This window comes from Myodes glareolus, chromosome 3, assembly GCF_982192425.1.
Source record: "Myodes glareolus chromosome 3, mMyoGla1.1, whole genome shotgun sequence".
Classification (NCBI taxonomy): domain Eukaryota; kingdom Metazoa; phylum Chordata; class Mammalia; order Rodentia; family Cricetidae; genus Myodes; species Myodes glareolus.
In genome coordinates this window covers 35,642,074-35,657,241 of record NC_142028.1, presented here as the reverse complement: position 1 = coordinate 35,657,241, position 15,168 = coordinate 35,642,074, and the positions used below count along the sequence as shown (strand labels likewise).

Genomic DNA, 15,168 nt, shown 5'->3' with positions numbered 1-15,168 from the left:
TGTCCATGCTGTGAAATCAGTATTACTTTTGAAGGAGTCAGTAGCCATTAAACCTAAATTTAATTTATTTTATTAAAATAACATAATTGAGGAACCATCAGATAACTGTATCTTGTCAGGCGCAATAAAAACAAAATTAAGACCCCAAATCATTAAGAAAACCTGTATTCCTGGCTTTCTTACAGACAAGGATGTAACTAGAGATAGGCTGGGCTTCAGCCCACCCCATAGGGGCAGCTCCTGGAAGACAGATTTCAGCGTGTGGGAGGCTACCCGAAGGTGGAGCACCGCTCTTGGAAAGCTGTCCACACAGAACACCTTAGACACAATTCACAAAGTGAAGTTCTGTAGTACCAAAGCAGGCTCCCCCAGGTGGCCAGGACTCCATGTGCAAAACTGGCACTGGCACTGCACCACTGTCCGTGCCCTGCAGCAGATGGGCTCAGCAAGCCAAGTTCCCGACTGCACGTCCCTGCAGCAGCCAGAGTGCGAGCCACTTTGACTTCTCTCCAAGGCCATTTTCTTGCCCTAAAAATACTCAGCTGACTTGTATACCTCTGGATCAGAGCAGACTAGCATGGTGGACAGCTTCCTTTCCCAGGGCAGGAGGGGTAGAAAAGAAGGCAACATGAAGTTAAGGCCCTGTGAGTAGTCTAGGTCCTTAGCAGCAGCTTCTCTGAAAACATGCATTCTGCCCCCAAGGAAACAAAGTGATGCCTGCTGACTCTTCTTCCCCTGGTGGCCTAAGAACAGCTACATCAGCTAGAAGACCGGTAGCCTTGGCGATGTGGTCAGCGTGCAAGCATTGATGTCCTCGGTGTGGGCCGCCCGATGCAGAGAGGGCTCAGAGGCGCTCCTGTTGATTTTCGGCAGAGAGTGCTGAAGCAGCTCAATGGAAGACAGGATCTGAAACACGGCCCCAATGTGCTCTGGTTAGTTGGACTTGGTATCCCCAACCATACCTTTCAGTCAAGTGTCCAAACACACAAACTCATAAGGTTCCCCACCACATCTGCATCCTCAGAATACAATCATATTTGAACTACTGAGCTAACCTGGGGAAACAGAGGTCTCTCTTCTTTTACTTTCTTCACACAGTCGGCTACCAACCTCTTCATTGCCTTGGGGCAGTTCTTGTAGAGCCTGCTAAGATCTGGGGAAGCATATCCACGGCCCACCATGAAGATGATCTAAAGAAGGAAACAGTTGAGCAAACAAGTTTGAACACTGAAACTAACAGCCCCTTGCTGCTTTGCCAGGCCCTGTGCAGATCACCTGATCTCGGTTGTTGATGTGTGAGTAGGGAAGCTCCCCGGTCATCAGTTCATACAGCACAATGCCATAGGAGTAGACATCAGACTGGAAGCTGAACGGGTTGTTATCCTGCATTCGGATTACCTCTGGAGCCTATGAGGACAAAGTATGTTAGTCCCTGGGTGATGGGCTCCAGAGACATTCAGGAACCAACTAGTCAGTGGGGAGTCCAGGCCTTAGCTCAGGGTAGCTCTTCCCCAAAGACTAAACCCCCGGACTCTGGCCTCTGTTGCCTTAAGCTGATCAACCAAATTCCCAAAATTGCATAAATGCTGTCAAGTATGCACCCAGTTCTGGGCTGGCACATGCATCGTACTTAGGAAGTTGTGTGGGGCCAGCTTCCTCACCATCCACAGTACAGAGCCAGTGGGCTGTTCAACCTGCTGAGAACCACTCCAGCGTGACTTCACTGTTGCCAAACCAAAATCTCCAATTTTCACCGTGAGGCCTTCATGGAGAAATATATCTCAATGCTTGTTAAGGAGACTGACAGTTTAGCATTCATTCTACCTCCTTCACCTCACTACTAAATCAAATTCTGAAATTATCTTCCAGGAGGCAGGACCCCAGACTGCTCACCTGCCTATATGCGGCACTCACCACCAAATGTTTCCTTTAAAATACCTGCTGGGACTGGTCTACTTGTGACTTCAATCAGCTCACTTCTGGGTAATGGTAATTTTGGTCTAACTTTGTGACCTGCTGGTCCAAAGGAGTTCAAACCTTACATCTGTGCTAATATCTTAGAGCATTGCTTAGCTGCTAAAAAACAAAACTCCTACTTCAGGAAAGTGTAACAAAGTGGTCATGGCCACTAATCTAGCATGCAGCACACCATATACCGTCTCACAGCATAAAAGGTTCACAGTTATGAGGAAAAAGGAATACAGTTTCTACCTGTACATTCAAGGACAACATGTAGCAATTTCAAATCTTGAACAGTGGAGAAAAGGAAACAATCTGAATTGACTCCAATTCCAGGGGACCCACAAGACGCATTATGGCCCTTAAAATAGGGGTTTGCGGAGGTCAGGAGATTAGTGGAGTTTTGGCTAAAGTAGTCACAGTAGTTCCAGTCCCAGAATGTATAATGAGGGCAGATGTACTATCCCAATTGCCAGAGTTCTCACAATGGTTCCCTGACTGCAGTGAGGGCTGTTAAGGTTGGAAAGACTACTTAGAAACTTTCAGAGTTGGCCTTTGCCAGGAAAAATAGCCAAAAAACAATGTCACATCCCTGGAATTTTATAGTTACTATACAAGGTGTGGGGTCTTTATTTCAGTTAACACACTTCTTGGTTTCTTGGTACATGATGTGCAGCTACTGATCTAGCATTTTCTTGGTATCTGTCCAAGGACCACCAGCAAGACCAACAATATACCTTTACAGTTTTACCACAAGGATGTTTTAGCTCTCCTGCCTGTGTCCCACCACACACCACATTGATCTACTGTATGAATGGCTGAGCAGGAGGCAGCAACCACTTTGGACTTGCTGGTAGCACATCCCAGCAGTGCATCAGAAGGTGGGAAATAAATCCAAAACCTTGAAAATCTGACTTGTAGTTACTTTCTCATCTGTATGTACAGCAGTATCTCAAGCAGACTTTGTATAGTTCACCCAGACTGAGTTTAAGTTTTGTATCTCAACTCTAAAAGGAATTGTTTCCAGATCACTGTTGGGGAAAAAAGACTTTAAGGAAGTCTTGTGGACACAGTCACTGGAGGCTGCAGTAGGCCCATGCGTTTTCCTTTAGAAGTTCTCCCTGGCACTGTGAACCATATGTGAGAAAAGGGATTCTTTGGGTTCCTAAGCTGAAACTTGATACCAAAGGATACTGTTGGATTTCATGTCTCTGTGGATGATGTTCTTTGCATGCAAATAGCTGTGAGGGAGAAAAATCAATCAGTTAACTATTAGGCAGCCAGAAGCCTGTCTTCCCAGCCGAAGCCTGTCACCTGTAGAAAGGGTACAGACAGTGTAAATGCACTGACAGCGTCATTCAAAAGTGGCTATGACTGCCTCATTGCCCATCAGCTAACTGGGTTTGCCCTGCATACTGAAACTTGGATAGGGTTTGCAAACAAAAAAATAAGATGCCATATTTTTAACCACACATTTCATCCAAAGACAGCTGACTGTCAGGAGCTGTAGATGGCTACTATAAACTGGGTATTTTGCCGTGTGGTGAGAATTTAATAGGATGGCCGCACTATGAGTGATACAGGGCTCTCGCAGAACACCCAGGTTCAGTTTCAATTCCCAACACCCACATCAGGCAGCTCATGAATGACTCGAGCTCCAGGACCACCCAACTCCTGAGTACTGGCACTCATGCACCCATCTACACACAGACCCACACAAATATACACAATTTTTTAATTGACAAAAGTACTGGTGAGCAGAGGGCGTTCCTGTTGCCTGGGCCCAAGGTTCCTACAGACAGTGGCTAGGCCTGGCTGATGAGGAATGGGAGCTTCAGAGTTCCCATGCATCATCCAGTGTCGAAGAGCCCACCCAGGTGCCACTCACTCCAGCTCCCACAAGGACTCACCAAACTGTCTACTTACTCCATTCCCTGAGCTGTCTGTCGGGCAATGTCAATTAGCTGGAACATCTGGAATTTGGTCTCCTGGACATGCAGATGTTTATAGAGACTGCTGCCTTCACACCACTGGGTCACAATGGCCAGGTTGTCCTTTGTCATGTACCCCATGAACAGCAGGATATTAACATGTCGTGTTTTGCTGGGGGAAGGGGAAGCAGGGAAAGCACGACTATGAGAGCACTGCCTGCAGTCAGCTGAAGCCCACCCTTCATTCACCTCCGTGCTGGCCTGGCCTACAGAGGATGCTCTCTGCACAGGACTTCTCATCTATGGAATCCACCCCTGTCCAGCTCATCCCTACAAACTTAAGAGTGATTCAGTAAGCAGGGCTAGTTAGGGCATGGGCTCCAGGGCAAAGCAGACTAGCTATAAAAAGATGCCTGGAAAAACAATTCCCCTACCACCAGCCAAACCCCACACAGCTGGACTGTTGAGTATTGATTACAGAGATGAGGTGTGCCCATGCGTAGGGCTCTTCTGGCTTCCAGCACATAATGCTGGAAGGAAATAGAGTTCCTGCCTCCTTAAAGGAGCATCCCTCAGAATCCACAGCAGGTGCTGACCTGCACAGCCAGGCCCTACCCAACCCTGCTGCTTCCAGGGGTGGGCTCACCGCAAGACAGCCACCTCGTTCCTGAAGGCCTGGAGCTGCTCTGGGGTTGGGTCAACCACCTTTAGGATCTTTACTGCAACATCTCCTGCAAATTAATTTGTAGTTAGTTACGCTCAGTAAATAGACTATTTTTCAAATACATTAGGATTTATGTGTATCCTACCTTTTTTTTTGAGTCAGGACTAGACTAGGGTCAGCCCCTACTGAGCCCCTTTCTACCTCACTGACATTACACGACAATATAACCAGAGCTGAATTTTTATCTAAGTGCTGGGGATTGAAATTGGATCCTCATGCTTTGATGGCAAGCTCTTTTTACCAACTGAGTTACCTCCCAGCCTTTCAAAAAAAAAAAAAATAATCCCTAATTCTAAGGAATATAGGGAGGCACTTTTCAAGGAACACGTGTGTCTGCAGGTAGAACAAATCTGCCAGCTAATCATGGCTATTCATCCCCACACTGGCCACAAAGGCCTTCAAGGAGCTTGTATCCACATGATGCTGGGAGCACCAAGGTAGGGCCATATGGGATAGCTCTACAACCTTAAGTTTATGAGGATGAAATCAGTGCCAGGGCTGTGAGCGGCACACCAAGTACAAACTGACGAGGAAGCAGGCCCTTGAGCAAGCTCAGAGAGGGTCCTTTACCAGTAGGAGCAATGGGAATACTGAACCCTTGCTGTGTCACAGCCTGCACACACACCTGATGTAAAAGAAGAAGTAGAGGAGAGGTCAGTAAATTAGTCTTGTGTCCAGGACCAAATTTAAAAAAAAAAAAAAAAGAAGAAGAGGAAGAAAAATGTGCTGGAGCCAGGAAGGGCAGGGAGCTAGATGGGTCCATAATACTGTCTCACTTGCAATACTGACAACCACCAAGGCAGCAATCCAGGCAACCTCCCTACAGTTTCAGAAACACCCAGGAGACAACATGCTTTTGGGGATAGTTGGAAATCACATTCAAATATGTTTTATATATTAGATATATTAACAAGAATATTAAAAATTTCTTGAAATCCTTTAAGGACTTTAGAGGCAGCATTTCTGTGTAGTCCCAGCTATCCTAGAACTCACTCTGTAGACCAAACTGGCCTTGAACACAGAAATTCACCTGCCTCTGCCTCCTGTGTGCTGGGATTAAAGGCGTGTGCCATCACCACCCAGCTCTAATTTTTATAAGTCTGTTCACTCTGAAAACTGAGGTAGGTGGCCAACCTAAGCCATATCAAGATCTTGTCTCAAAAAAGTCAAGTTAACCAAGGTACCCATGATCAAAGTCTGAGTCAGCTGAGAGCACCCCGGTAATGGGTAGGCCCTCAACCTGAGGAATGTGGTCATGAGGCAGTCTGTTCTTGACAGGTTCCTGTGAGGCTCCAGTCTGACTTCTTGTGAGTTACAGCTTTATCTTCTATAGCTGGCCTGGTAACTGGCATTCCCCAGCACCAAAGACACAGGCTGGATGTGGGAAGTCCTTCTATATATGTGTTGCTTTTATTGGTTGATGAATAAAGCTTTTTGGACCAAAAAGCCGGGAACTCAGAACAGAAATATAAAGAGAAGGAAGGCAGAGTCAGACGCCATGTAGCTGCCTGAAGGAGGACACCGGACCGGAACCTTAGTGATAGGCCATAATCTCATGGTGATTAATTAAAAAAAAGGGTTAATTTAAGATACAAGAGCTAGCTAAAAATACACCTGAGCCATCAGCCAAACAGTGTTGTAATTAATAGTTTTTGTGTGATTATTCGGGTTTGGGCAGCTGGGAAATGAACCTGCAGTCTCTGACTACACAGGCTGCTGGATCTGTGTAGCACATCTGCGTAGAGGAGATGCAGTGCTGAAGTCACCTGTCCAGCAAGCACACAGACCCTAAGCCACGTGTGCCCTAGTGGCAGGTCCCAGTGGCTGAGGAAGGGGGATTCCTGTATGGCTGTGGCAACTTACAGAATGTGAATGTGCCAGAGGACGCTGGCAGTTCCTGCTCTTTGTACCTGTTCTAAGGTCCCTTCAGCTGCTGGTGTCTAGGGTGTTCTCCACCAAAGCAGCAAACACCTGCTCAGTGAAGAAGCATGTCCCATGAGCAGAACTGGCTTAGTTAGAAAAAATAGCAGCAATGACACCTACCTGACTACAGGGCTAATATTTGGTCACTGGTTTCTCAGCATCACTAGAACTTTATTATACGCACTAAAGGCAGGTTAGAATGCTGTGAAATTTCAGGATTGATTTGATTGCCAGATGTAATCAAATCCCCATAAAGAAGGCCACTGTGAACCAGGAAGGCCCTAGCCCTCTGCTAAATCCTGAAGCTGGAGATAGATCCCAAACTCACCGTGCCACTTGCCCTTGTACACAGTGCCAAAGGAGCCTGACCCAATCCGAGTGGACAGCATCACCTCACTGGCTTCTATTTCCCAGTAATAGCTTGAATCTCTCTGTCCACGAGGCCTCTGAAACAAGTGGAAATCATTCACAACCCACAGAATGCCAACAGCCTGCTGGGAGCAGGACTATCAAAGGAAGGGTCATCCCACCCCATCAGTCCTTTAAAGATGGACACTGAAACTGCAGCTACAATTCTGTCCTTGAGGAGATGCCAGTTTACTGAGCTGTAGCTAAATGGCAATCTATAGAATGTGAACATGCCAGGGGATACTGGCAGTCATTTTCCTTCAATGTATTTTATTGGGTTCCCACCCCCAAATATGTTAAGTGCATTCTGATTTCCAAGAGTTTATCTTTACTGAACCCTGAAGGACAGGAGGTATTATTGGCCATACTCACAATTTTGTTTTTTTCCTGGGTCCCAGATCCTGGTGCCCGTTCTCTTTGTGCTGGTACAGGGGTTTTAGGCTGTGACCAGCCTGTTGGGCTCAGGTTGTTGGGGCTGCTGGACAGGGCTGAAGGTGAGGCTTAATAGACAAGACAAACAGAATCCACACGTAGATAAGCCAACAGAAGATCACAGCAGAGAGAAAAAGCCCATTACTGATCACTAAATGACTGGGGTAAAGTACCTGATTCACTGTGACTTCGAATTGCATCCTGAAACAGAAAATAAAAGCTGATCAGATACACTAGAAAAGGCCTTTTTTCTTAGGGGGAGAGGGCGTAGGAACAAAGCACTTATTAATTAACCCTCTAAAATACAAAGTATACTTCTATACTCCTAATTTCCTGGTTTACCTAATACCCAAAGCTTATTTTTCCAAGATTGCTTTCTATTAAATACTATGTGAAATGAGTTTAACTTTTCATTCAAACCACATTATTACTCAGAAACGAACCTTTGGCAAAGTTACTGTCAACTGGCATCTCCCGCACAGACTCAGGATCCTGCTCTACTGAGGCTTACTCAGAGACAGAGATCCAGTAACAGGCTCATTTTTATTTCAGTAAGAGTAAGGACAAAATGGACCAAAGCTGGATTCAATACAGGTAAGTACTACTTGAAGCCTCAGTTATAGGAACTGAAAAAGACATGAACCCCAGTGCCTGAATCCTGTGTTTACATCTTAAAACCCACATGGACAGGAAAGGAGACTCCATGGTAGCAGAAATGACCATCACATAGCTCTCAGCCTCAGCTCCTTTAGCATAAGATACTACTTCAAACCTACTTCCATTGGACATTTAAGATTTTATTTTTGATTTGTGTGTATGTAAGAATGCAAGTGCCCTAGGGGGCAAAAGACTATGGGATTCTCTGGAGCTGGAGTTACAGGCAGCTATGCCCTTCCTGACATGTGCTTGGACTTGAACTTGGGTCCTCAGGAGCAGCAAGTACTCTTAACTACCCAACTATCTATACAGCCCTCTATGAGACATTTCTAAATTTTAATTTTTCTTTAGGTTGGAATGTATAATATATATATATAAACCACTTGACTCTCATCACTTCAGAAAGTGTCTTTCTAGAAAGTCATCTGCATTTCTCTTTGTAATACCACAACAAACAACATGAAGCTATTACTGCAATGTTCCCACTCAATTTTTTAAGGCTTTTTTTTTTCATTTAATGTGTATGGGTGTTTTGCTTGCATGTATATGTGCAAACCATATTTGTGCAGTTCCCTTGATGGCCAGAAGAGGATGTTACATCCTCTGGAGCTGAAGTTATAGACAGCAGTAAGACTGTGTGTGGATGTTGGTACCTGAACCAAGGTCCTGTGAAGAACAAATGCTCTTAACTGCTGGGCCATCACTCCATCCATATTTTTTGTTCATTTGTTTTTGATATAGTCTCATTGTATAGCACAGGCTGGTTCTGAACTTGCCATTCTTCTGCCTCAGCCTTGCTAGTGCTGTGATTACAGGCATGTGCCACCATGCCTGACTTTTAAAGATACCTTTTCAAGAGTAAAAAAGCAACAAACCAAACTACTGTGTTCTCTCTCTCTCTCTCTCTCTCTCTCTCTCCTTCCCTCCCTCTTTTCTCTCTCTCTCTCTCTCTCTCTCTCTCTCTCTCTCTCTCTCTCTCTCTCACACACACACACACACACACACACACACACACACACACACACCGGACCTGTTTCAGGTATCCATCCTATTCAAGTATCTTTAACAATATAGAGTAAAGCCTCCTAGTTCTGATTCATGAGCCTGGCCTGTCTGTAAAACATCCACAGAGGTGCTTAAGAATCTGGATCCTTGGGCTGGAGAGATGGCTCAGTGGTTAAGAGCACTTACTGCTCTTCCAGAGGTCCTGAGTTCAATTCCCAGCAACCACATGGTGGCTCACAACCATCTGTAATGAGATCTGGTGCCCTCTTCTGGCATGTGGGCATACATGGAGGCAGATTTATAAATAAATCTTTAAAAAAAAAAAAGAATTTGGATCCTTGGCCCTCAGAAGAGGTCTTGGTTGCTGAAGGGCCTGCCATGTAAGCAGAGTGGTGGCACATACTTATGACCCCTGCACTGGGGAGGTGAGGACAGGAGGATCCTGAAGGTTCACTGACTGGTCATGCTAGCCTAACCAGCAAGCTCCAGGTTCAATGAGAGCCTTATTCAAAACACAGAATGTAAAGGCAATTGTGGAAGATACCTGATATCAACCTCTGGCCTCCAGACACCTGCACACACAAAAATACAGAAGTTTACCCTACAACTCAAACTAGGGCTGATGATATGTGTCTGTGAGGGAAAGGTGGAAAAGCCTGGATATCTGTATAAATAAGTATAACAGGATAGCAGCCAATGGGAGAAACATTAGCCATTCAAACAATGTCTTCTGGGTTGGTTGGTTTTTTTTTTTTTTTTTTTTTTGGTTTGTTGTTTTTGTTTTCCAAGGCAAGGTTTTGTGTACCTCTGACTGTCTTAGAACTCACTTTGTAGATCAAGCTGGCCTCGAGAGATCCATCTGTGTCTGCCTCCCAAGTGCTGGGATTAAAGATGTGCACCACCACCGCCCAGACCTCTTCTGTTATTTTTATTGATTAAAACTATATTCCAGAGTACAACAGGACAGTTTTTCTTAATGTCTCTTACCTTTTTTTCCCTCTACCATGTATTTTATTTGGTGGTAATTACTATAATTGGATCACATAATCACATGATAAATTTTTATGTGTTCCTAGATTTAAGTGCTATAACTGGTGTAAGCCAAACATCATTCAGTCTAAAATGCTGAATTGTTATTGGAAAAAGAAAGAAAAGAGAGAGGAAAGAAGGGGAGGGGAGGGAAGGGGAGGGAAGGGGAGGGGAGGGGGGAAGGGGAGGGGAAGGGGAAGAAGGGGAAGGAAAGGAAGAAAAAGGAAAGGAAGAAAAGCCAGGCATGGTGGCACACGCCTTTAACTCAGCACTTGGGAGGCAGAGACAGGTGGATCTCTGTGAGTTCGAGGCCAGCCTGGTCTACAAAGTGAGTTCCAAAACAGCCAGAACTGTTACACAGAGAAAGTCTGTCTTGGAAAACAAAAATAAAAACACCAAAAAGGGGGGAAAAAGAGGCCAAGAATCAAATTTTCTTTTGAGGCACAAACAGAATTAAAATAAAATACTTGTGCCACTTATGTTAGAAAATGGAGAATTTTCACTTTGAGTATATTAACAATTTATACGGAAATAAAACAAAGAAAATAATTTATAATTGTATTTAAGTATATAGGACCAATCATTATGATAAAGTCCATAGCTTACACTGGACAAGATAAGAGGTTAAAGGTGATTTGTAACTACAGAGAAATTGCACCTAATATGGCAGGTGTCAAGGAACAAAGACGAGAAAGCATAGTTACATGATCATGTCTGTTGTGTCTTTTTTATTTGATTTTGAAACATGATCGCACTGTGTAGCCCAGACTGGTCCTGAATAAGGTCTTCCAGAGTACTGGAATTCTAGGCATGTGCCAGGATGCCAGACTTTCTGATAGGCTTTCTGATAGGCTGGCTTTTCTAGGTCACATCAACCAAATGGGTGAGATGCTTTGGTTTCTAATGTCTGAACTCAGTACTGTGTTACTATCAGTCCATCATTGTCTTTAGAGACAACTGACTTTTTAAAAACTATTTCAATGCCCTTGCCTTAGAGAATCTACCCTGAGAAATTCACCTAGCAGTAGCAACTCATATAGTGTTTGTTTTATTCATAAATACTCTATATAAAAGAAAGAAAACATGGCAAAAGTCTGAGTAGCACTATAAAAGAACGTATCTATTATCTCCCATGATAGCCTACCATCTGACAGACTGTCCTATTAAACACAAGAAGCAAAGGCATGTAGAAAATACCTACTCTTCCCCTCAGACAAAACCGTCTGGAGCACGGCCTGGGAGAGGCATTCAGGCTGTTATTCTAGTCCAAAGCAATGAGAAATAAAGAAGAATAAAGAACAAAGGAAGCATTTAAAGTGTAGTCAGTCGATTTTAAAGATGAGCTAGAAAGCAAACCAAACAAACAGAGCACACAAGAAAAGAAAAGGCAGTTTGCGAAAACTGACTGGCAAGGTCACATTTGCACTTAGATCCTAGAGCTTTACAGTCCTCTAGAGCATCTGTTATTTTTACAACGCCCCTCATCACATGAAGCTGCTCTGCACATATCTGTACCAGCTTAAAGAACTCGCATCCAAAGCTGGGACACAGAGCACAATGGTTAGCGTGGACTTTTGTTTCCCCACTGGAATGATACACTGGCCTTGTTATGAAGTCAGTCTATGGATATACCAGATTTAAAAATAAGTTCAAGGGCCTGAGAAAATACTGCAATATTCCTGAGCAGCTTCTGTGCTCCCAATGTTAACTACTGCTGTTGATCACCATCCCCAAGGGGCCCTATTACCTCAATCATCCTGCTGTCCACAGGCAAGGTGGTGCTGACCATGTGGACATTGGGAGTGGACGTTGACCTCTGCCTCTGGGAGAGGGAACCTTCAGAGGAAGGGCTGGAGGTGTTGAAAGTAAAGGCATGAGGTGTGGAGTATCTGTGCTGGGAACTAGGCATGGAGAAGAAAGAGAGTCTCATGATTGGCACTCAGGCCTCCACACTGGCAAAGTCTTTTCAACTGCCTACCTCATTAAGACCCTTTAAGGCAAACCTGACCCATATAACCTGTGATGCGATGTTTCACTCATTCAGTATGCACTATTTAAAAACTCTGTCTAGGTTCTTTTTGTGTGCAAATTTTTAAAAATGAAAAATAAACATGCTTGTCATTGCCTGTGAAAAGGGGAATCCATCATATAAGTTCTCCTTGGTGGTAAGTCACTCTTCAGAATACTTCAGAGTTTTACAATGTCTCTAAGAACAGGTAAGTATTTGCTAAACTACTACCTAATGCTAACTGGACTCTGCCCAATTTAAGTGAAGAAAAAAAAAGGACTGAGAATTTCTCTCTGTAGCCAGCACACAACAAAGTGTATATTCCATATTAGACCTACAACCCCGACCTATGAAATGACAGTTCCAGCCTAGAGCACACATTAGCAAGTATGGGATGAGGGATGGAATGTTAGCTCAGTGGTAGAAGGAATGTCATCCTAGCCTATGTAAGGCTCCAGGTCTGAGCTCCAGTATCTTGAAACAAGTAACAGCTTCCATGGCTAATGTATAACTCCATTGCACGGCACAAGCCTTAGATGAGGCCCTGAACTCCACCCCAACTCCAACAAAACAAATTAAAACATCTGTTCTGTAAACTTAATTTAAGGTTTGTTCAGGTCATATTCATATGAACTCAAGGGATAAAGACTGGCTTTTCTAAAGGATTCAGTTCTGTCTATGACCACACCACCCTGAATGTGCCTGGCCTTGCTTAAAGAGAGTTGTTCCCTCACTGAATGCCACCTTGCACTAGAAATTCTGCATTTAGGCTTTCAGAATCTAGTTTCTTCTTCATGGCAAGTAGTTTTTTTTTGCTTAAATGTAGTTTTCAAATTACCAAAAAGAATTCATCCAAGTCAGACACAAATGCATTTCAGTACAAATTCCTTGTTCTAAGATAGTGGACAAGGAATTTTACAGTTTTTACAGGGGTCATTAAATACTAACTGATTAACTATAAGTTAAAAGTCAGATATTTTAGATAAAAATGTAATTTGATTTTAGGTTCTAAATTCTTGTGTGTCACTGAACTCTGAATGTTAAAGCTAGAAAACAGCAATGACAGGTTAAATGCAAACTTAAAAGCTTAACAGAAAAGGGACCTATTTCTATCTACTTGGATTGTAGGCCATGGTAAACATTTTAGAAGTAAAGTCTGGGGATGAAGAGATGGCTCAGTGATTAAGAGCACTGCCTGCTCTTCTAAAGGTCCTGAGTTCAATTCCCAGCAACCACATGATAGCTCACAACCATCTGTTATGAGATCTGGTGCCCTCTTCTGGCCTGCAGGCATGCATGCAGGCAGAATACTATATACACAATAAATAAATCATAAAGATTTTTTTTTAAAAAGTAAAGTCTAGTGTTCTTCTTAGTCACTATACTCATTTTGGAGACCTTTCCCTAGATGCTTAATTCCACACAAATGGAAGAAGGCAGGATCTCAAGCTTTTCATAAATATGGTGTGAGACTGAGGGTTGTGTTGTAACAGAAGGGCCTACAGTCAAAATCACTTTTCAGAATGTAAGTTCCATGGAACCACAGAGAGAAAGGTCTCCACTTGATGTTCCACAGAGGCAGCAAAGGGTCTGCAGATACCAGGACATCAAGAGGGACTTCTTTGTATTTAGGCTCCCAACTCACCCTACCCAGTGTAACTTTCCAAAAGAGTGCAAAGTAAAACATTACCTAGCAGGCATCCGGGAAACAGACTCTCGCATCCGACGCATTGTCAAAGAAGGCAGTGCTGGTACTCCACTATCACCAACAGTGGAATTTGGAAACAGCCTGAATAAAACATGGAAAGACTGGTTTACAGATTTTTGTCCTCTTTCAGAGAATCCAGCCCCTTCCCTGCAAACCCAGAGCTACATCCCAACTTCTCTTTTTTCATGTTTCTCAAGTGCTTTAGACACATGTTGGAAGAGACTACCAACACAAAGGACTAGATTACAGACTGAGTGACATCAACTGGTCAATGAACATGTGTCCTGCTAGGATGCATATCTAGAAAAGTCTGTTCCTGCCCAGCTATCTCAGAGTAATGTTCTCCTAAGTGATAGTGCAATACAAGCACATGCCTTTCTGCTATTCAAATTCTCTGAGAACCAACAGGTGACTTCTATGGGAGCCAAACAGTTCCTTCCCATTGTGAGTAAAGACAGTGTTCCTCTCATTTTCCTAACATGCTCCAATAAGGGTGAAACTAACCCTGTACTCAATACAAGTTTTTAAAGGGCTTTAATAAGTGTAATCTTAAATTTACAATTATTTAAACCATTTTTTCTCTGTGAAATATATGTTGGTACCTCAATTTTTTTAATATCCAGAATGTCTGAGGCACAAACACATTGCTCCCTGTGTAAGGGGAAGGAAATAGCAAGAGCTCTACTTTCTGCTTTCTTGGGACAGCTCACAACCCAGTTGAGGAAAAAAAATAAAAAAGCCCTTTGATTTCCATGTCCCTGTGTTCTTTTCCTTGACAAATTCCTGTCAGTAACTATTTGCCAGACAATGGTTCCTACCTGTTTGTGGTGTCAGCTCAGCTAGGCTAGCTGGCCAGCAAAGTCCCAAGGACAGACCTGTCTCCACCTTCCCAAGTCTAAGATTACACACACACGGTGTGGGCCCAGCTTTTATGTCACTGCTGGTGATCAAACTCAACCCTCACGCTTAAAATAAACACTTCACCAACTGAGTCATCTGCCAGCTCCCTACCTGTTTGTTTTACAAACCAGTTAGGGTGCCCTACTAAAACTAGCTAATTTTAGAACTATGGTGTTTCTAAAGTAGATAGTTTCTGAATCACAGAATTATTTAACAAACCTAAAACTCAGACTTTTCAATAAAAATGTATAATGAGCATCCTCAAAAGCATTTCTGTGCCTGACCCTGAATTTTTACAAGGAAAAAAACAAATGCCTTACAAAAGCTGTCTGATATTACTCCAGTCCACACACATAGTGGGTACTTTGGTGCTACAGTGCTCATGAAACTTGTAGCCACACGTCTGACATCGAAATCCGTTTAGCAGGAACTTTTGACAGATGTCACAGAATGCAAGCTTTAGGAACGTTTTCCGTGCCTGTGA

General features: G+C 43.6%; 1 protein-coding gene across 5 annotated transcripts in view; it reads right to left on the bottom strand.

The window, feature by feature from the left end:
• Nucleotides 1-54: 54 nt before the first annotated feature.
• Nucleotides 55-15,168, bottom strand: part of Raf1 (Raf-1 proto-oncogene, serine/threonine kinase) — a 52,248-nt gene continuing 37,134 nt past the window's right edge. For 3 of the 5 annotated variants that reach the window (XM_085686895.2, XM_085686896.2, XM_085686898.2), the window contains 14 exons: nucleotides 15,005-15,162; nucleotides 13,767-13,865; nucleotides 11,816-11,969; nucleotides 11,270-11,329; nucleotides 7,551-7,578; nucleotides 7,318-7,445; nucleotides 6,866-6,983; nucleotides 4,537-4,621; nucleotides 3,886-4,062; nucleotides 3,154-3,200; nucleotides 1,662-1,780; nucleotides 1,276-1,407; nucleotides 1,056-1,190; nucleotides 55-906 (listed from right to left, as the gene is read on the bottom strand). In XM_085686895.2, coding sequence (XP_085543021.1) covers nucleotides 763-906; nucleotides 1,056-1,190; nucleotides 1,276-1,407; nucleotides 1,662-1,780; nucleotides 3,154-3,200; nucleotides 3,886-4,062; nucleotides 4,537-4,621; nucleotides 6,866-6,983; nucleotides 7,318-7,445; nucleotides 7,551-7,578; nucleotides 11,270-11,329; nucleotides 11,816-11,969; nucleotides 13,767-13,865; nucleotides 15,005-15,162 — 1,584 coding nt within the window. In that variant the 3' untranslated portion in view covers nucleotides 55-762. The remainder of the gene's footprint in view (nucleotides 907-1,055; nucleotides 1,191-1,275; nucleotides 1,408-1,661; nucleotides 1,781-3,153; nucleotides 3,201-3,885; nucleotides 4,063-4,536; nucleotides 4,622-6,865; nucleotides 6,984-7,317; nucleotides 7,446-7,550; nucleotides 7,579-11,269; nucleotides 11,330-11,815; nucleotides 11,970-13,766; nucleotides 13,866-15,004; nucleotides 15,163-15,168) is intronic. The other 2 variants (XM_085686897.2, XM_085686899.2) reach the window with 1 other exon arrangement.